We start from the raw sequence: 21675 nt of genomic DNA, 5'->3' as shown, positions 1-21675 counted from the left end.
GTCATCCGCCCCATCCTCTCCAATAAACACAACAACACAAAAAATTAGCAAGTAACGTAAAAATAATTAACAAAGAACAGCTCCATAAGCACATTTTACAAATATTCCTGAAGACAATATTTTTATCTTACCAATAAATGTGTTTTAGAAGTATCCTTCTGAGAATCATACTAAGTGGTAAGAGTAATATAGCATATCACTATATTAATATATGAAACTGTAAAACAATAAATACTTTATTAAAAAGTAAGGTATCAACCTAAGACAGAGCGCCTGTGTGGCCTGGGCAGGCGTCTCCATGACAGGTAAGGTGACCTGCTGATGTCCCACGCAACCTAAGTCAGAAGCTCATTTTTTAGTAAAAGGGGGACCTGTAGGGCCCTGGCCCCCGTTTTAGGTAACTGTTGCCTTGCTTGCTGACCTTGACCTTGATATCCTCCCTATGCTAATTCCCTGCTGGGTTCCACCCTCCTGAATGCTTAAGGGAAGTTCCTTGTCTATGTATCCTGCATAATGGGTGTTAACAGCTTAGATGCAAGATTGTAAAACATCAGTAGCGAACTTCTGCCCTCTGGGGTTCTCCCATTGTGCTGTAAGCCTGTATTTAAGACCTCCTCCCTCCTTCAATAACGGCATTCGGCATTTAAAAAAAAAGGCAAGGTATCTCTGGGCAGTGGTGGTGCACGCCTTTAACCTCAGCACTCAGGAAGGAGAGATAGGAGGATCTTTGTGAGCTTGAGGCCAGCCCTGTCTACAAAGTAAGTTCTAGGACACAGGGCTACACAGAGAAACTCTGTCTCGAAAAACCAAAATAAATAAATGAAAAGGGTATCAAAAAGAAGAAAATATTTAAAGGGGATCATCCTAATGCAAAAGTAGATTTCATTTAAATATTTTCTATTTGTACAATGACAATTATTTCTCAAACAAGCTAATTAACAAAATAGCAGCCTACCATCCTCATCTTAATAAAAAAGTTTCAACTAAAATCCATAATTTAATTCATTTTCTCTGGAATACTTTTGCAATTACAAGCAGTTACCTCTGTCCAACCCCAATGTGGAGTTTTAGATTCACACTAACGCCTCCCCATCAACTTTTCTTCCAATAGTACTCACCCTCCCCATCAACTTTTTTTTCCGATAGTACTCACCCTCCCCATCAACTTTCCTTTCAATAGTACTCACCCTCCCCATCAACTTTCCTTTCAATAGTACTCACCCTCCCCATCAACTTTTCTTTCAATAGTACTCACCCTCAAACTGTACTTCCAAGAGTCCCCTCCTGTTTCTTCCACTGCTGCAATTAAAAACATGACAAATGATGCTCTCCACAAACACCAAAGAGATGCTTCCAAAAGCATAACATTCATGTGGGTTGTCTGAAACCTAACACTAGATGCACATCCTTGAGAACTTGAGACTCTATAGACTCCCTTCCTCCTGCTACAAGATCACATTTGTGTACTTTACAATCTCCATGAATTGCTCATTAAATCCCTTTTGAGCACTCTTGCTTTCCTGGAAAAAAAAAAATTGTGGGGGAAAAAAAGTTCTTAGTGGAAGAAAGCTCAAACTTCCTGCATTTCCCCATTACATGACAAGACACACTATGGCATTATAACCCTGAGAATCATTTTAATGCTTGCAGTCGTGATTCTCAAGTTAAAACTTGTCACACTTCCCACACATTTTCTCTGTATATTTAAAATTCAAGAAAAATATTTTAGGACAAAAAAAAAAGCCTAAGGATTCAATATTCAAAATTCATTTACATGCTATAAAATTATATATGCTACATTAAGAAAAAATAAGATTCTAATTAGGGGAAAAAAAGATGCAGTGTGCAATGAAATAATCCATTTTCCAAATAGCTTAAAATAACTCCTGAATAAAAGCAGAGAGAATAACTGTCCTCAAAAGTTTAAGCATCTTAAAATATTGAAGCAATCTGTGTAACTCTGGGCATCTAGTCAAAGCAGCAGAAAGAGGCTAACATTGCCTAAGTCCTGGTGCAGCCAAGGGGCTTCACACAGGCATTATATACCTGTCTATAATATGTATAAATATGTATACATGCATGAAAATGTGTTTCATATGTTCATTTGAGTAGGGGTGTATAAGTGCACATAAGTAGTGTTTTCTTTAATGAGCGTCCACCTTATACAGTGAAGCGGGTCTCTCCCTGGGCCCAGAGCTCCCCACTCAGGCTAATCTAGTTAACAAGTTTGCTCCAGGAATTCTGTCTCCATATTCTGCACCCTGGGATTACAGGTGGGCCACTATGCCCACATGGCTTTTACGAGGGTCTAGGGATCCAAGCTCTGATCCTCATACTCCCATAGGTAAACACTGTACTCAGTAGCCATCTCTGAAGCCCCACACAGACATTTTATTAGACACAGGATTCTTTTCTTTTCTATAACAAGGACCTTAGCAGACTTATGCTACTCTTCTAGCAACTACTACAATGAAGACAGAACTGATAAGGAATATAGAGATGAAAGAAAACAGCAAGCATTTTAACAATTAAAAAAAAAAAAAACTCTCAGGGGCATGCAAGATGATTCAGAGGGTAACGGTGCTTATTGTCAAGCTTGACAACAAGAGTTCCATCCTTGACCTAGAGAGCAGAAGAAAAGAACCTCTACTTGTGCAGGCGCGTGTACCTACTCACTAATAAATAAAATGTAATTTAAACAAACAAACAAACAAACAAACAAACAAACCGGCTTAGGGTAGAAGACATTTGTGAGGCCCTGGGTTCAATCCGAAGCACCTATGCTTTCCCATAAAAATTAATATACAAATATGCAGTCACAAAATTGAAACTGATCTGTAAGAGATAAGTAGTTAATTTTACATTTTCATTCTAAACTACATAAGAACAGCTGTTTTTCTTTTCTTTCTTTCTTTCTTTTATTTGTTTTTTTTTTTTTTTTTTTTTTTTTTTTTTCAAGACAGGGTTTCTCTTTGTAGCTTTGGCTGTTCTGGAGACCCGGCTGGCCTCAAACTCAAGAGATCCACCTGCCTCTGTTCCCAAGTGCTGGGACTAAGGGCGTGTACCACCATGCCCAGGTAAGGACAGATAAAAATGTTAAAGGTCTCTTTTCTAGAACAAAAACCACTATGTGATGCATCTGAACGAGCACCTTATTTTCATGTCTCACTTGTTTGAAGGGTATGAGAGGGTGAGTTCACTGTGTAGCAAGCAGCACACACACACTAAGTGGCTGCACCACTGGGGCTCCAAACTTTACTTAAAAAGCCAAAGGGTATTGTGGTACACGCCTTTAATCCCAGCACTCAGGAACGGAGGCAGGTGGATCTCTGTGATTCAAGGCTAGCCTGGCCTGTACGGTAAGTTTGAGGACAGTTAGAGCTGCACAATGAGATCCTGTCTCAAACAGACAAAAGAAAAAAAAAAAAGAGCCAAAATCAGAATTGCTATAATAAAATGCAATGTTTTTGCCCCATCACCTATCATTCAAACACGTATTTGTTTATGAAAGAGAAAGACAAGTCATGTGAAAACTGAAAAATTAATTCTTACTAAAGCCTTCTGGATCTTCCTCCCACATTGTCAGTTCTTCTTCAGTTAATAAAAAATAATGAGAGACTAATCTTCGACATATTTCTGTCAACGTGGGGTATGTGAAGAATGCCATCTTAATCTTATGGGCTTCAATTGTTTCAGGGCTGCTATCTAGAAAAATAAAATTTCCCAGTTAATAGGACAGCCATTCTCTCTAAGCTGGATCTTATAACTGAAATGAAAAATATACTTTCAGAAGAAAAGACATATTTCGTTATGAATCTCTTCGTATTTATTATGAACATATTTTAAAGGCACTCTTCCCGTTATGTGTAATGTATCAGCCCATCAGTCCAGCTCTATCTTAACCACTATAGTTTATACACGACTGCTATGTTGTCCCAACATACAAAATGATCTCCCTCCCAGTTCGTCTCTTCTTTCCTCCCTCCTCACTACAACAAGGCTTCCTCATTCATCTTGACACCTACACAAGAAAGCATTCCAAATAACACAGCATATATTTCAGCCTTCTCTACAAGCAATTCAACTTTATAAGTCAGAGAAAACTTTTATTCTATAAATAGCAATAAGTACAACAGGAGCTGTAGTAGCTATTGTGGAATACAATTCTTAAATTGTGTAAGTTTCAAGTCATGTACTGTGCTACGAAACAGCTCAGTAAATATAAATAATTTGGCTTTTTTAAAAGCCAGTATTCACAATTTAAATTGTAAAGTGTTTCTCATTATATATACAAATAGGTTTCTCAGATTAAAATGAATTTCAAGAAAACTGTATCAAAATAGCAATTACATAACACTTAGATTAAAATTTTTTTTAAAACAATCAGTGAAGTATTACCTTCAAAATTTTTGGATGGCTTATAGGCATAATTTTTGACAATCATCTTAATAAGATTCATGCACTGGACAATGAATCGCTCAAATGTAACGCCTTCACCAACTTCAGTAAAAACATAGCTTACAGAAAATTCCAGTGACCTCTGAATTAGAGAAGTGAATGAAATGGGGTGCTGATCCAAGAAGTCCAAGAGCTATAAAGAAAAAAAGCTTGAATGGTATTTTGTACAAAATCTTTATAGACTATATTACTCCAATTTACTAATAAATATTTAACTAGTTTTAAACCTTCATGGGAATTCCAGGCACAACCAGTTTCACATATATTATAACCCTTCCTGGAATATATCATAAATTGTAGATTTTTCTAAGCTATACCTCATAAAGAACTTTCTAGTAGTTCTAATGCAGGGACCAAAAAGATCTCACCATAGTTAACTTGATAACAATGAGTAAATATGATATAAAAAAATTAGGTACATAATACAGGCTTTTTAAAAGAACAAAAGTAAGACGAAGTCATTAAAGATTAAGATTGCCTTTCCTATGAACCATATTTTGAGATATCAAATAGTTGTAAAGAGAAATGTCCTCTTTACAGCTAATGAATCAAAAGAAATGGCAGAATTAGATGCTATCATCATCTAAGTTCTGGGGAATAGCTGTTCACAGGGAAAGTAGAAAGGTTGCCCAAGAGCTGTAAGAGCTCCCTCATCAACCCAACCATGCACACAGATAGCCAGATGCCGTCTTCCCAATATGAGTTAGTATCAGACTCAGTACTACCAAGAAGTAGTCTTATCAAAGCCTCTCTCGTGGCAAATGTCCTAAATGTGACCAAGTCTCTATCTAACCTACAAATGTTTTATAGGTGAAAGTGGAATGTGGAGACAAAGAACGCATTAAATAACACATGAGGTTACAAGTAATCACACGCTACAGGAGAGGCTGAAGATGACTCAGCAGGTAAAGGTACTTGCTGCCAAACCTGAGGATCTGAGCTCAATCTCCAGAACCTACATAGCAGAAGGAAAGAACCAACTTCTCTTAGTTGTTTACTGACCCCCACATGTGACCTATGGCATACTCATCCCTGTCCCCCACCCCAAATAAAGAAACGGAAATTTTTTTTTTTTTAAAGATGCTACATGAAAGTACTTGTTATCTTAACAAACTAGGAGCAAGGGGGAAAAAAGGTCCCAAGGGTGGTAGTGCACACCTGTAATCCTAGCACTTGGGAAGCAGAGGCAAGAGGATCAGAAGTTCAAGATTCTCCTTACCTAAATATCAAATTCAAAGCCATAATGGGGTACATGAAACTCTGTTGTCATGAATGGATGGATGCATGCATGCATGCATGGATGGATGGATGGATGGATGGATGGACGGCTGCACGCACGCACGCACACACGCACGCATGGATGGCAGGCGGGAAGGCTGGCTAACTGGCTTATTGGATGTTACTGGAATCTTATTTAGGATTTGCTTTAAAATAATCAGCAAAAGTCAGGAGAAGCATGAACATAAGAGAACAGACAGAAGAAGCCTTTAATCTCAGTAGACGCAGAAGCCAGCCTAGAAAACCTCAAGACTCTAGGCCAGCCAAGAGTACATAGTGAGACCCTGCCTCAAAAAAAAAAAAAAAAAAGAAAAAAAAAAAAAAAAAAAAATACAATGACTATGTATTGACAGATGTTGAAGGTAGGGGTAACTTCATGGGGACTCAGTGGACTCAGCAATTCTATTTGGGGCAATGTTTAAGATGTTCCAATTTTTAAAGTTTTAGCAAAAATTTGGAGATTATGAGTGTAAATGTCCTAAGTGAAGTTTATCACTGTCAACTTGTTCTAAAAAGTAGAATAAGCCGGGCGGTGGTGGCGCACGCCTTTAATCCCAGCACTCGGGAGGCAGAGCCAGGCGGATCTCTGTGAGTTTGAGGCCAGCCTGGGCTACCAAGTGAGTTCCAGGAGAGGCGCAAAGCTACACAGAGAAACCCTGTCTCGAAAAACCAAAAAAAAAAAAAAAAAAAAAAAAGTAGAATAAATTACAAAGCTAAGAGAACTAAGAAACCCAACAGTCCAGTAAGTGACCAATATGGTTTCTAAAACATGTGCATAACGTTGGCTCTGCATGTGCAAGGCTACCTGGTGAGTGAGTACCCAAAGCTCTTCAGCAGCCTTTCCACTCCTGACGGAAATAGCCGGTGATGATCCCTACCTGGACCTGTTATTTCCTTAGGAATTACAAAATGATGACATTATATATTCCTCTGACATTATCTACTAGAATCCTTTAAAAAGAAGAACTGTCCCTCAGCTACTATCTGATAGCTAACAGGAACTATACCAGCAGAGAAGTAGGCAGGTGTCAGTGGTACAAACTGCCCTTCTGATTTAACCTCAACTTCCTTTTTGTTTGCTTTGTGTTAAGAATCTAAGTCAAGCCAGGAGTGCTGGTGCACGCCTTTAATCCCAGGACTCAGGAGGAAGAAGCAGGCGGATCTCTGTGAGTTTGATCCCAGCCTGGTCTTCTAAATAGTGAGTTCTAGGACTGCCAGAGCTACATAGAAACTCTGTCTCAAACTATATAAATAAGTAAGAAATAAGTAAATAAATAAATATAATAAGTCAGCTTTACACTGGGTTTTTAAAGGTTAAATTAATTTGATTTTGATGGCTGATGCTACCTAGAATGTAAGAAATGAAGACAACTGACTTTCAAATCTAACCCTAATATTAAAGCATCAATAAAAGAAAAAACAGGGCTGGAGAGATGGCTCAGAGGTTAAGAGCACCACCTGCTCTTCCAGAGGTCCTGATTTCAATTCCCAGCAACCATATGGTGGCTCACAACCACTTGTAATGAGATCTGGTGCCCTCTTCTGGCTTGCAGGGACACATGCAGGCAGAACACTGTACACATAATAAATAAATCTTTATAAATAAATAAATAAAATAAATAAATAAATAAATAAATAAATAAATAAATAAATAAATAAATAAATGAAAAACAGATATTCTGACCATCTTCAAGTATCTATTTTGTGTGCAAATAGTCTCCAACCAGGCTTTCCTAAGTGATGTAACACAATTCTTTTTATTTCTTCCAATTCTCCAACCCCCAATTTTCATAAAATATTATATAAAACTGAACTTTATCAGGCGTTTAGATGCACTGCCTATTACAGTACAACCATAAATTCCATTCAAAAGATATGGTAGTTGTGATAATAATCTGGTATTCATTCTGAATATACTCTGATATTATTTACAATTGCCAGCTGCATTGATGCACTTCTGGCTGAACTGCTATTTCCACGTTTTTCCTTAGATCTCTAGTAGCTCTAAGAGTAATGAACTTTAGAAAAATCAACTTTATATTCATTATAGTTGACTTTCTTTTCCCAGTGCTGATAACAACAATGCATGCTAGGCAACCCATCAACCACTACATAACCATCTGGAGTTGATTCTTTTACATCAAGACGACTTACATACTATGACATTCTGTATGTAAATTTAATTACTATACGTGTTCTTAAATTTAAAGATACAGGGCTGGAGAGATGGCTCAGAGGTTACGACCACTGACTGCTCTTCCAGAGGACCTGAGTTTAATTCCCAGCAACCACATGGTGGCTCACAACCATCTATAATGAGATCTGATTCCCTCTTCTAGGGCGTACAGGCAAACTTGCAGAAAGAATACTGTTTATATAATAAACAAAATAAATCTTTAAAAAAAAAATTTTAAGATACAAAGGTGATTTCTGGCTTTCCAATGAAGACTTAAAACAGAAGTTTCCCTACAAATATATTTCCCTTTCTAAATGTGAGAGTGCATTTTACTTGGAAAAAAAAAAAACCAAACAAACATATATAACAGAAAAAGAACACTTACCACTTTAGTAAAAAGAATGATGGTCTTTTCCAGTCTATCACGACACACATTATCTGTACCTATACTTCTACCTATTAAGAATACAATTCAAGTTTTTAATAGACTGTAAAATTACAAAAAAGCATCAAAACTTTAACAAAAATAGGATATTTCACATAAGAAATTCATGACTGAAAAAGTAGTAACAAGATTTGCACCTAAATAAAACAGTAAATTATCAATGTTTAAAATTAATCCTAAAATATAGAACACATTTTTAAATAAAGCGATTTTAGCAACCAATTACAAATCAAAACAAATTACAAATCACATTTTTAAAGACTCAATCAGCTATATTTGAAGCATTTTTCAAATAACACAAAGCACTCAAAGAATAATGTATTCATTATCATACTTTACAACAAATTTATTCTGAAAAGTCTTCTACCTAATTTTGTACATTCTGAATACTATCAGTTCATCAACTCCTTTGCTCTCTAATCACTATCTATAATCTGCTTTGACATATCTCATTCAGCTAACTTTGCTACCTTCTTGGTGATGACCAGAGCAAAGTGACCAGTTTTTTTAAAAAATTAACTACATGATACAAAATGCTTGGCAGACAGGTTCAATAAAGTGTTTGCTAAATTAAAAATGACAAGTGTAAAGTAATCAACAACTCTTACAAATTAAGATTCAGATAGCAAGAGTCTAAATATACTCATTCTACACACACACACACACACACACACACACACACACACACACACACACACGAGTACAAGTGCATCCCAAGCAAAGATGTCCACAATACATATATGGAAGGGACAGGATAACAGGTCACCAATAAAAGTACAACACAAACATAAGTGCTAAATTTTCTTTATGGGGCTTTGGATTACAAAAAAAGTATATACAGTATAATTTAAGGATGGACATTTTTGTCATAGTGATAATATAAACTACACTAAAAGAAAAATCTACAAGAATCTAAATAGGACTTAGCATATACTACACACTTATTACTTCTTAAACATCAAATTGTCACGTCTAGGGTAGCAGTATTAGTTAAAGGAAGGAATGAACACACAACATAGGATTTTAGGAAAGGGTTTCCTCTAAATTTGGGATAAAGCAGGTATATGGAGGCAAAACTAAGCTTCTGATTCATCCTCAATAGTTAGTTACCAACTTCCAAGACACTCATTCTAGCCACTTACAGGATCTCTCCCACTACCAAGACTTCACTCAGACTGTCCAAATCACCATCTACAAATTTGTATGTATAGAGTAGAAGCTGTTGATGAATTAAGAGTAATTTGCTAATCTCTATTAACCCTCATTAATCCCAGCTGTTAATGAATAATAAACAGTAATGAATGTCAGTTCTACAGCCAAACGTGCAATGGAAGTACTTACTGCACTCTAGAAATTGCTTGAGACGTTCAAATATTCCATGTAAAAAACCCTAGAAAAGAATATATTTTAAAATCTCAATATATTCTGTTGTAAACATAACCTTATGCTTTTTGTCAAGGATACTAAAATACACAGCACATAGTTTTTATACAAGTACCTGAGAGAGCTAGGTGTGGTCAAATATGCCTACAAGCCCAACATGCTAGAGACTGAAGGAGAAGGATCATGAACACAACAAACTCAAGGCCTACACATGCTGGGCAAGTGCTGCATCACTAAGTTACATTTCTAGCCCTTTTTATTTTGAGATACGGTCTTGCTAAGTTACCCTATCTAGCCTCAAACTTGCAGTCTTCCTGTCAGAACATACCAAGAAAATGATATTACAGATGTGAATCATGCTCAGTAACAATGCATCATCATAAGCAAATCTTCAACAGGAATATAATAGTGAATTTTTTCAATATCTTTTAGGAGACCCTAACTCAATGTACTACTTCCCTCAACTCCATGCAGCCCCCTAAAATATCGCCAGAGAACATGTAAACTGAACTAAACTCATCATAAAAACCAATTTATATTTAAGCAGAAACCACATAGCTATACACTTTTGCACAGAAGAAACAATAGATGGCTATATACCAACAGTGAATTTATGGTACAACTGTAGTCTGAATGAAAATGGTCCCAACAGTCTTACTGAGTGTTTGGTTTCCAGTTGGTGGGGTGTTTAGAAGGATTAGGAGATATAGTCTTGATGGAGGAGGTGTGTCACTGGGGGTGGGCTTTGGAGGTTTCAAAAGCACATGCCAGGCCCAGTCAACTGTCCCTCAGTTGCTGCCTACAATTCCGGATGTAAGCTCTCAGCTACTGCTGCTTCAGCACCATCCATGTCTGCCTGCCTGCCTCTATGTTTCCTGCTGCAATAATCATGGGCCATAAGTAAGGCCCCAATTAAATGTTTTCTTTTATAAGCTGCCTTGATCATGGTGTTTCTTCATAGCAATAGAACAGGAACTAAGGTAACAACTTATATGGGCTTGTATAAGGTTGTTCACACACATATTGTTTGTACACAGTCTGTCTGTGGGTTGTAGTGGTTTGAATGAGAATAGCCCCCCATAAATTATATGTTTAAATACTTGGTCCTCAGTTAGTGGGACTGTTTGGGAAGGATTAGAAGGTGTGCTCTTGTTGGAGGACGTGTGTCACTGGGGACCAAATCTGAAGTTTGCCATTCCCAGTGTCCTCTCTGCCTCCTGCTTGCAGATCTCGATGTGAACTCTCAGCTGCTCCTGTCAAAAAAAATCTTTGCTCCACCATGGACTCTAACCTTCCCAAACCATAATCCCAATTAAATGCTTTCTAAGTTGCCTTGGTTATGGTGTTTGATCTCCTCTGTCAACATGCCTTTGCTCCATCATGGACTCTAACCTTCTAAAACCATAAGCCCAATTAAATGCTTTCTTTTACGAGTTGCTTTGGTTATGATGTTTAATCGCAGCAAAAGAATGTAACCAGGGGATTTCATTTTGCAGTGCTAGGAGTCTAACACAGGACCTCATATATGTGAAGGCACGTACCTTATAACTAACTATATCTAAGGCTCATGTATTTATTCATCAAACTTCTTGTAAAGATCATGTCTTACTGTTATAAAGAGAAAAGTATTTCATTTTTAAGTATATAAAAACAAAGAAAACGACTTAACTGACAATTTGGAATGCACCTAATAATGTTAAAACAGCATTCAAATTCACAGGAACTCACTTTGACTTAAATTCAAATTAACACTGTCAGTTTATCTGACAAATTGAAAAACATCCTAGGCCCATTTCCCCTCCTTTATATAACAGCCACTTTGATATGGTGAAAGCAGACAACTACAAAATTCACTATAACATACAGGAAATGGTAAAAGCCTCAATAAGACCTAGATGGCCACTTAATTAAAAACTGTTCCAAATCAATGCCAGATAAAAAGAGTATGCTGTAAAGCAGTCAGAAAAACACCAAACAGTTTCCCAAGGTCACTTGTCATAATCCTTTCTGTTTCTTACCATCACCTCCATGTTCTTATGAGGTTCCACAAATCCATTCACAGTTAACTTACGCAGCACTGAAAAGCAAACAAAGTTCCATTTGAACTGTACTTCTTCAAACTATATTCTATTACAATCATAATTATAATGAGTCTGAGTAACAAAATTCAATCAAGTCAAAGATGTTTGCCTTCTCACTTAGTAGATACGGACAGACAACCCCTAGTCATGTGGGTAAGTACAAAGCCTAGTTCTCCTGAACAAAATAAGCAATGTTTGTTCTCACATGTAGCTATACTAGACATATAACTGTCAGTAAGACTTATTTTGAAATTGAGGGGAATTAATTCTTAGACATTTTAAGATACAACTAAAACCTTCAACTTTAGGCTATATGAAAATACAGTTGTCTCCTAAAACTGATTTAAAACTAAATTCTTTCTATATCTGGAATAGACTAGAGTGCTTAATTTAAGTATTACATCTTATGGTAACTAAAATCCTTGTGCACAGAGACAATTAAGGTAATAGATTTTGAGTCAGAGCTAGGTTTAAGTCTTTTCCTCAGTATCTGTATTACTTAGGGCAATTTTTCTATATCCACTTTCCTCATGGAAAATGTGGTTACTACATCTGACTTCATACTTAACCAAACATATATTACTCAAGAGAGTAATATATGTAAAACAGCACAATTCCACAACAAGGATGATAACATGAGACAATCTGGAAGAAGAAGGTAGAACGTAGGGCCTCTTGAACACCGGGCAAACACACTAATGTTGGGCCTCATCCCAGCCGAAGACAAAATTAAAGCCACTTCATTAAATAAGCATTGCTATCTCTATTACTAAATAATTATCTATTAGTGCTCATCAACCCAAAGACCATAATATTGAAATTAAATTTAGGCTGCGTGTGATAGTGTACATCTTTAATCCCAGAACTCAGGAAGCAGAGGAAGTCAGATCTCTGTGAGTTCAAGACCAGCCTAGGTTACCTATATACTGAGTTCCAGGTCAGCCTATGTTTAAAAAAATAATAATAATAATTAAGCTAGGCATATGACTATCTACAACCTAACTTCTTAAAATGTGGATAGTCCTTTAAAACCATTCACATATTTGTCCACAGACCTCACCAAGATGGACCCACAGTTTGGGGGTTTTGCAGACACTGTCTAGTTAATTCACGTAAATGATGCCCTCAGACAGTGCCAAGAGTGTACAGTGAGATTCCAAGGTATGGTGCTGAGCATAATTAAATATCTTATAAATAAAACTGTAAAGAATGCAAAACAGAATTGAGGAAGAGAAAAGTAAGTTCTATGAGGAAAAACAAATAAAACAAAAAAACCCACAGTCTTAGCCACCAGGTTTCAGGAAAAGGACTGGGTGCGGAGTGATAATAAACAGACAAATGTGTGGGTCAGAAGGTAAAAGAAGCATGGGCTACATTCAGTAAGATAAGTAATTTGGTTCATGGAAGGTAAAATGGAAATGATGCTACAAGAATGATCACAAATATGGTATAGGAAAGCATAGGCCAAAATAGCATCCCTACCACCATCTATTAAATTCCAGGCAAGCCTGAGGCACAAACGTCAAAGATCAAGTTTAAGGAAAAGAGACTTGAGAGACACCATTGAACCAAGCGTGTAGGACTGGAACCTTAACAGGCCAATGGTAAAAGTAGGGTCCAGAATGAGAAGTAAGGGAAAATAGAAGCACATGAAAGAAGCATGCTCGGGGACTGAAACCATACTAACATACAATTCATCCATTTGAAATGACTTGGTATTTTGATAAGTTTCTTAGAAAAGAAAAAAAGCTCTCTAGTTCTTATCTTAAAAAGAAATCAACCCATTTTCCCAAGTGCACCTGAGAAAGAAATCTGTCCAGAGTAACTACTTGGCAACTGTGTTGAAGCATGGCATTTCAAAGATGAACTCATCTAGTTTAACAATACCTTTTAAAGACAGTAGTGTTCGTTCTAGTGAACTTAGAACTGCAGATTCATTGCCAGAAGAAACTTGCTGCAGGAATGTGTCTGTATGATGATTCCACAGAGAACAGGCAAAATTATAAATTCCAGAAGCTAACTGCAAGAAAAAGCATCAAATTTGTACACGTCACTTGTTTTAATAATAAATTACAACTACAAAGCAATTACATTATAGTCTTACAATGAAAAACACATCTTTAGTGAGGTTTGAAAGAGTTAAAAAGTATTTATGGTGATGCTTTTCAAAGACTTTTAACTACAATACATAGTAATGATTAGTGTTCTCTGGCTAATTGCTTTGAACATATACACAGAGACAAATACCTAAAGAATCAGTCTCTGAAAACAATATTTATCCCAATGATACCTATATTTACAGACTGTTGATTATTTTGGCTTTTCTTTTGCACTCTAGTACTAAAGGATTGAAAACAATCATTTATGGACCATCACTCAGTATGTCACACATGTTGATACACTATGCTAAACTATCAAGTCAGTCTGACTTTCTGTGCTCCTCCTCCTGTTCTGCCCATAGTATTTAAAGCTAGAAACATACAAACCTCATGACTTCAGACTATGTTCCTAACCTATACCAATGGTTAAAAACTGACCAAAGGGCTGGGAAATTACTAGTTTCTATAGCACCTGCCTAGCATGTTTGAGACCCTGGTTCCTATTCTCGGCACAAAAGGAAGGGAAAGAAGGAAACACACACCAGACGCCTTGGTTGAGAACACAGTCAGCCTCCACCTCCCAGTGTGAAGCTCTGAAGCACCAACTAGTGGTATCTTCAGTTTTTCCCACATACACAGCACACATACAGCAGTGGCACGTGACTATAATCCAGGCACTTGGAAGGCTGAGGCAAGGGGACTGCCAGAAGTTTAAGGTCAGCCTGAGATAGTCTTTTAAAAAAGTAATGTACAAATGTAACTTAGAACAAGTTCAAATAGCCACAGGACCTTTTTCTCAATACTCTCCATTACTACCACATGCTAAACTCACTAGAAAATGAAAAATTGATGGTGATAAGCATTCTTTAGTTCTTCAAAACAAAGTAAGATTAAGAAGTCAGCTGGGCAGTGGTGGCATACGCCTTTAATCCCAGCACTTGCCTGGGCTACCAAGTTAGTTCCAGGAAAGGTGCAAAGCTACACAGAAAAACTGTCTCGAAAAAAAAAAAAGATTAAGAAGTCTAGCCTGGTAGAGTGACATTCATCTATAAAATCAGTACCAGGGAGGCTGAGGCAGGAGAATCACAGGCCAGCCTGTCGTACACCTGAGACCCCATCTCAAAAAAGCAAACAAAAGAAGTCCAATTTAAAACATGATTAAAGTAGGTGAATTGGTGTACACTGTAACTTCAGTACTTGTGAGACTAAGGAAAAGAGAATCTCACATTTGAGGCCAGGCTGAGTTACACACTGAGACCCTGTCATTAATAAAAAACTAATACAAGATCAAGCTTGAAAAGAGAGTTAACCACATAGAAACTATAGTTTGTTCAAGAAGGCAAATATGAAGAAAAAATCAGGACCCCTGAATGACCAGTACATTTCAAACTCATGTCAGATTTATGTTAAGTGCTTTATAACAATGATAGCAAAATAACAAGATGACCTTAACTGTTACAATTTTTAAGCATTATTTCTGGTTAATAATGGGGGGAGGAGAGAGGAAGAGGAGGGGGAGAGGGGAAGAGAGAGAGTAAGAATGGCTCCCCTAGGCTTAGATTTGAAAATGCTTGGTCACTAGGGAGTGGCACATTTAGGAGGTGTGGCCTTGTTGGAGGAAGTGTGTCACTTGGGGTGTGGACTTTGAGGTTTCAAATGATCAAGCTGGGCCCAGTGTTTCTCTTTCTCTTCCTGCTCCTGCCAACTCAGATGGAGAACTCCCGGCTCCTTTTCCAGAACCCATACTTCCTGACTTCTGAACCTATAAGCTAGTCCCAATTAAATGTTTTCCTTTAGAAGAGTTGCTGTGGGGGGCTGGAGAGATGGCTTAGTGGTTAAGAGCACTGCCTGCTCTTCAGGAGGTCCTGAGTTCAACTCCCAGCAACCATATGGTGGCTCACAACCATCTCTAGTGGGATCTCATGCCCTCTTCTGGTATAAAGTTGTACATGCAGATAAAGCACTCATATACACATATACATAAATAAATAATAAAATCTTAAAAAAAAAAAGAGTTGCTGTGATTATGGTATCTCTTCATAGCAATAGAAACCTTAAGTAAGACACAGGAAAATATTATCAAAATCTACTATCTGCACACAGAGTACAAATTACATTAAATCTAAGAGCCTCTCCACTCATTCCCCAAAGTCTAAATAATGTATACTAATCAAAAGATTAGGATAAGCCGGGCGGTGGTGGCACACGCCTTTAATCCCAGCACTCGGGAGGCAGAGCCAGAAGGATCTCTGTGAGTTCGAGGCCAGCCTGGGCTACCAAGTGAGTTCCAGGAAAGGCGCAAAGCTACACAGAGAAACCCTGTCTCGAAAAACCAAAAAAAAAAAAAAAATTAGGATAAAAGGAACATTTTCTTCATGGTTGAATCAAAGTCATTAAAATAAAATTTTGCTTGTTCCACAAAATCTTTTACATTTAAAACCTAATTCTAAAAACATGTATAAGAAAGTTTGGTAATTCAGACAATCAAAAGAATAGTTAACTTGGGAGGAGGAGGAAAGAGAATCAGGAGTTCAAGTCCAGTCTCAGCTACACAGTAAGTTTGAGGGAAGCCTGGGTACCGGAGACCCTGTCTCAAAAAACAAAAGAGGGTTTGTGAGAAGGTCCAGCAAGTTGGATCCCTGGAACCCACATAAAATAAGAGAAAAATCAAATTCACAATGTTGTCCTCTAACCTTTACATGCACACTGTAGCAAATTCATGTCCGCACACATCACACACACACACATACATAATAAAAATGCAGTAAAAGATATAGATATTGCCCAGGCAGCGTGGTGCACACCTTTAATCCCAGCCAGCACTCTGGAGGCAGAGGAAGGTGGATCTCTGTGAATTCGAGGCTAGTCTGTCTACATAGTGAGTTTCAGGGCAGGCAGGGCTACAGAGAGACCCTGTCTCAAAACAGTTACAGATATTAAGATGAGTAGGGTGACAAACACTTACAGTACCAGGGAGGTAAAGACAGGAGGATCAGTTGTTCAAGAACACCCTAGGCTACATAAAGCCATGTCTCAAGAGAACAGGAGAAATATATATATATAATATATATATTACATATATATATATATATATATATATATATATATATATATACACACACACACACAGTGGGCAAAATTGAGCTTACCCATAATCCCAGGTAGCTGGGAGGCTGAGATCGGAGACTCCTGAGTTCCAATCCAGCCTGAGCAACACAGGGAGATACTATCTCAAAAATTTTTAAAAATATAGATATTAATGACAAATATCTTTTTTTGTTGTTTTTTTATTTGAGACAAAGTTTCTCTATGTTGCTTTTGTTGTCCTGGAACTCACTCTGTAGCCCAGGCTGGCCTCAAACTCAAGAGATCCATCCGCCTCTGCCTCCAGAGTGCTGTCATTAAAGGCGTGCGCCGCCAACACCACTTAGCAATGACAAAGATCTTATCTATTAATTCTTCTCTCTCTTTTTTCCTCATTTTTTCTTTTTTTGTATTCTTCCCTTTTTCTACTCCTAAAATTTATTATTATATTAGTAAAAGTTACCATTATTTCAATATAAAAACTATGTAAGTAACATGTTTTGCATACATCAAGTATTTCTGCATGAGGGCAATATACCACTTTGGACAGAAATAAATGAACAGTATGAAAATGTTGTTCTTAATATCCCTTATTTCCTAGTCTAGATCTTGAGCAAAGTACCTGAGTAAGGACATCAGACACGTACTAAGGCTCCAATTTAAGTAGTTTTAAGCTAATCTACACTGCTACACAAACAGATAATTACAGTGCAGGAGCAATCATATCACTCTTCGACAAACAGCTTCTCCTTGATTAAACTCTAGTCAGGCTCTCCTAAATCCCTTTCCTAATTGGGCATGGACTTTTAGACTTCCTGGTCTGCCTCTTCATTGTACAGTTTACGCAATGGTATAGTCAGACAAAGCCTCTCTCATAGACATCTCACTCACTCTCAAGATCTAGTTAGGTTCCTTACCTCTACAATCCTGATGGTATCTCATCATCCTGGCCTGCCTTAAGAAGCAGAATCCTGTTAGGTCAATTTAAACAGAAACTGCCCCTTATCCTAAATGTTTCCTCCTAGTAACTTGCCAGCCACTAACATCTCCCACACAGTCTCCTAATTCTTTGACTATAAACTCCCATTTTCTTACAATCAGTGTTGTGTCCAGCCTCTCTTCCCACCTGTGACCCTCCTCTAGTGCCACCTTCTGAATAAAATCAGTTTTACTATGACTATCTTTGACAAGTATTTCAGCCATTTTCAACCATTGTTTCGTCTCACTGTAAAGCAAAGGAAGACAGATTTAAGAAAGAAACCATTGCCCACTATCATAACCACATGCTATGCATAACTTCATCTGCTCCAGAGCCATCAACTGATGTCTGCTTATAGCTCAGATGGAAAAGAGAAAGTAATGAAGAAAACCAAGTAGGAGGAATAAACCTATTTCTTCCACATTTTCTTCTAAAAAACGTACCAGGGGAAGGATATTCAGTGAAACACCACACAAATAAACTATGTGAAAAAACACTCTTGAGAACTGGTTTGTCCAAACTCCAATTGGTTGGGTTTTCTTTCTAAATAGAAGACAGAGTGCCACCCACTGACAGTTTCGTGAATTTAGCTGAGAAGCACAGACTTAGCTCCTTTCAATATAAAACATGAGACAGTAAAGTAAGTTTAACTTTTTTTTAGCATTTCAAGTACCCTTAAATTCTCAGGCCCATTGTCCTTGGATTCCCCATTAGGAAAAGTTACAATAAAGTATTAGAGCCATGGAACTCCTAACTAATAACAATGCAACAGACTGTAAAAACCAAGACACTTTCACCTGAAACTTGTCAGCAGGAAACAAGTCAGCAAGCACAGACGGCGGGACACAAACAGGACAACTCGCTCCATCGAGCAACAGCATGAGAAAGAGGAGGAACAGAAGTGAATGCAACTCTTCTAATTAATTACAGGATTTTCAGAGACAGTGAACTTCCTGACTCAAAGAAATCCTGAAAAAATATCTTTGAGAAGAACTAGAGAATAATTAGATAATTAGTCATTTTTTTTTTTTTGCTTTCCTTAGATGTGATACAGTTAATGATTATAAATAAACAGGAAGATAGAAGCCAAGTACGATGGTGCATGTCTGTAATCCCAGCACTTGGAGAGCAGAGACAAGAAGATCAAGAGTTGGTCATGAGCTGGAGAGATGATTGCAGTAAAGAACACTTGTTGCTCTTTCAGAGGACCTATTTTTGGCTCCCAGCACACACATGGTGGCTCCTTACCATCTATAACTCAGTTTCCAGGGATCCAACATCCTCTTCTGATCTCCTTGGATGCCAGAAACACAAGTGGTATACACACATATATGTAGACAAACACTCACATGCATAAAGTAAAAATAAAAATTTTGGTGGGGTTTGGGACCGTCTGACTATGAAGCCTTGGTTATCCTGGAACTTGATATGTAGACCAGGCTGGCCTTGAACTCATAGAGATCACCCTGACTCTGCTTGGCTAAATAAATCTTAAAACAAAAAAAGAGCTAGCTGTGGAACTGGCTCTTTAATCCCAGCACTCAAGAGGTAAATACAGATGGATCTCTGTGAGCACAAGACTAGCTTGGTCTACTCAGTGAGTTCCAGGACAGCAATACTGGGAGGGAGGGGGAAAGGAGTTGATCATCCTAGACTACATAGCAAGTTTGAGGCCAGCCTAAGCTACATGAGACCCTGTCTCAAAAGGAGGTGGGGCTGGTGTTAAAACATGCTAAGGACTGGTCGCCTCCAGAGGTTAAAGGTAAGTTCCTAATGATGAAGACAATACACACTTCAAACGTAAGACCCAGAGGACCTGAGCAGGATCTGACTTGAAAGCCTCCTCCTTGAAGACTAGTTTTCATAATACAAGAAGGTATTAAACATGCTTCTAAGGGAGGGAAGCAACCAATAATACTACCCAGCTGTAAGCCTATAAACCACAATGATTACCAGCATGTCATGATAACACAGTGACACTCATATCCTAGCAATAACCAACAGCTTCTTACCTGGACTTAAGGCTCACTCAATAGCAGGAACATCATGTCTGGCACCAGAAACCCATTGAACTATACAGGGCTGGTAGGGTCATAGACCTTATATAAGAACCTACTACCACTTCATTAAACCAGCATAATTCCTAACTGCATTATAACATGTACCCTAATGCCACAAATAAGCATACCTCTCACCACTACTCAAAACAACAAAAACCTCTTTGCAGCAGACAGAGATCATTACAGAAAAGCACAACTGGTCAAAAAGCAGAAAACAAGTGATCTCGGGATGCTGCCCAGCTCCCAAAGTGTAGATTGATACGTCTAGAACACAACTCTTCAACCTACACTTGGGAACCATTGCTAAAGGTTGAGAAACTCTAAGAGTCAGGGACAGAGAAACCTACTACATATAGTGTCTCTTAGAAATGACAGGTTAGCTACACACCCATGATTCCTCAACAATGTGGCTTGCCTAAACAAGATCTCAAAGTACACCACCAACAGACATGCTAACATAGTAGGAGCAAATCTCACAGGGCCCCACTCACAGACAAAGAACTAGAGGCAAACCAGGCTGCAAGAGGTGAAATAGTTCTCCTCTGAAAAGAGCCCTTCAACAGGGTATCTAGTACCAAGTAGTCAGCCAAAATCATATACATACAATATAACATCTGTATGTAAATAATACATACAAATAACATTAAATGACTGACTAGTTTGTGTGTAACAATTACAAAGATAAAGAGGCCATGACTTGGAGAAGGGGAGAGATTGAAGAACAGGAAGGGGGAAATATTGTAATGTTTAAATTAAAAAAATAAAATAAAATATGCTCAGGGCAAAACAACACTATTTTATACACGGATATGAAAGAATTTATAAAATACCATTTATTATACTATAAAAAGCTTATGACAAAATGATAAGGCAAAACTAACAGTGATGATGACAGTTAATTTAAGCAACTGCTATATGACAGCTCCTCTTTTTCTTCATTTTTCTGTAAGTTCTGAACTTTTCATTAAATGAAATTTTAAAACTGACTTAAAGAAAGCCAAAAATGTACATTTTTTTCAGTGATAGTAATTAAACCTAGGACCATGTAAATGCAAGCAAGCATTCCAACACTGAGCTACATGTCCAACACTAAAGGTACTATTTTAATAACTTCAAGACTACAAAGAACTTTTTTTTTAAATTTTAGGTGTGTAAGTGTTTTGCCTGTGTGTATGTGCATGCCTGGTACACTCGGAGGTCAGAGAACATTGGATCACCTGAAACTTAAGTTGTGGATGGTCGTGAGCTATGATGTGGGTGCTGGAAATCAAACCCAGGTCCTTTGCAAGAACAAGTGTTCTTAACTATTGAGTCATATTTCTAGGCCCACTACAAGAAAATTTTAAACAATTTTAAAGAATCTTCTTGTTCAAAATCTCAAAGTTGCTTAGGAGACAACAGTTTTCACTGAAAATAAATCTAATTCTTTTTAAAGGTGGTTTAAAAACAAGCATTTTCAGACACGGTATGTATTTTCTTCTTTGGGTTTAGATTACATAGTTTATCATAGCATGTACCTCTGAATTACATACCACAAATAGGATATAGTTAGCAGAGTTAGTAGAGTTAAAATTACATTAGGATTACTATTTCTACCATAAATTTTCTTGCTTTCAGACACTTTAGATTTTT

At 37.5% G+C, this 21675-nt stretch overlaps 1 protein-coding gene across 2 annotated transcripts in view; it reads right to left on the bottom strand.

Annotated features, from left to right (window-relative positions):
• The window catches only part of Ipo11 (importin 11), a 177731-nt gene that overhangs the window by 125050 nt on the left and 31006 nt on the right, over positions 1-21675 (bottom strand). For both annotated transcript variants that reach the window (XM_059276102.1, XM_059276103.1), the window contains exons 6-12: positions 13709-13841; positions 11759-11817; positions 9699-9747; positions 8298-8368; positions 4399-4591; positions 3553-3705; positions 1256-1299 (exon numbers count right to left, since the gene is read on the bottom strand). In XM_059276102.1, the coding sequence (XP_059132085.1) occupies positions 1256-1299; positions 3553-3705; positions 4399-4591; positions 8298-8368; positions 9699-9747; positions 11759-11817; positions 13709-13841 (702 nt within the window). The remainder of the gene's footprint in view (positions 1-1255; positions 1300-3552; positions 3706-4398; positions 4592-8297; positions 8369-9698; positions 9748-11758; positions 11818-13708; positions 13842-21675) is intronic.

Source organism: Peromyscus eremicus, chromosome 11, assembly GCF_949786415.1.
Source record: "Peromyscus eremicus chromosome 11, PerEre_H2_v1, whole genome shotgun sequence".
NCBI lineage: Eukaryota > Metazoa > Chordata > Mammalia > Rodentia > Cricetidae > Peromyscus > Peromyscus eremicus.
This window is presented reverse-complemented; position numbering and strand designations above follow the sequence as displayed.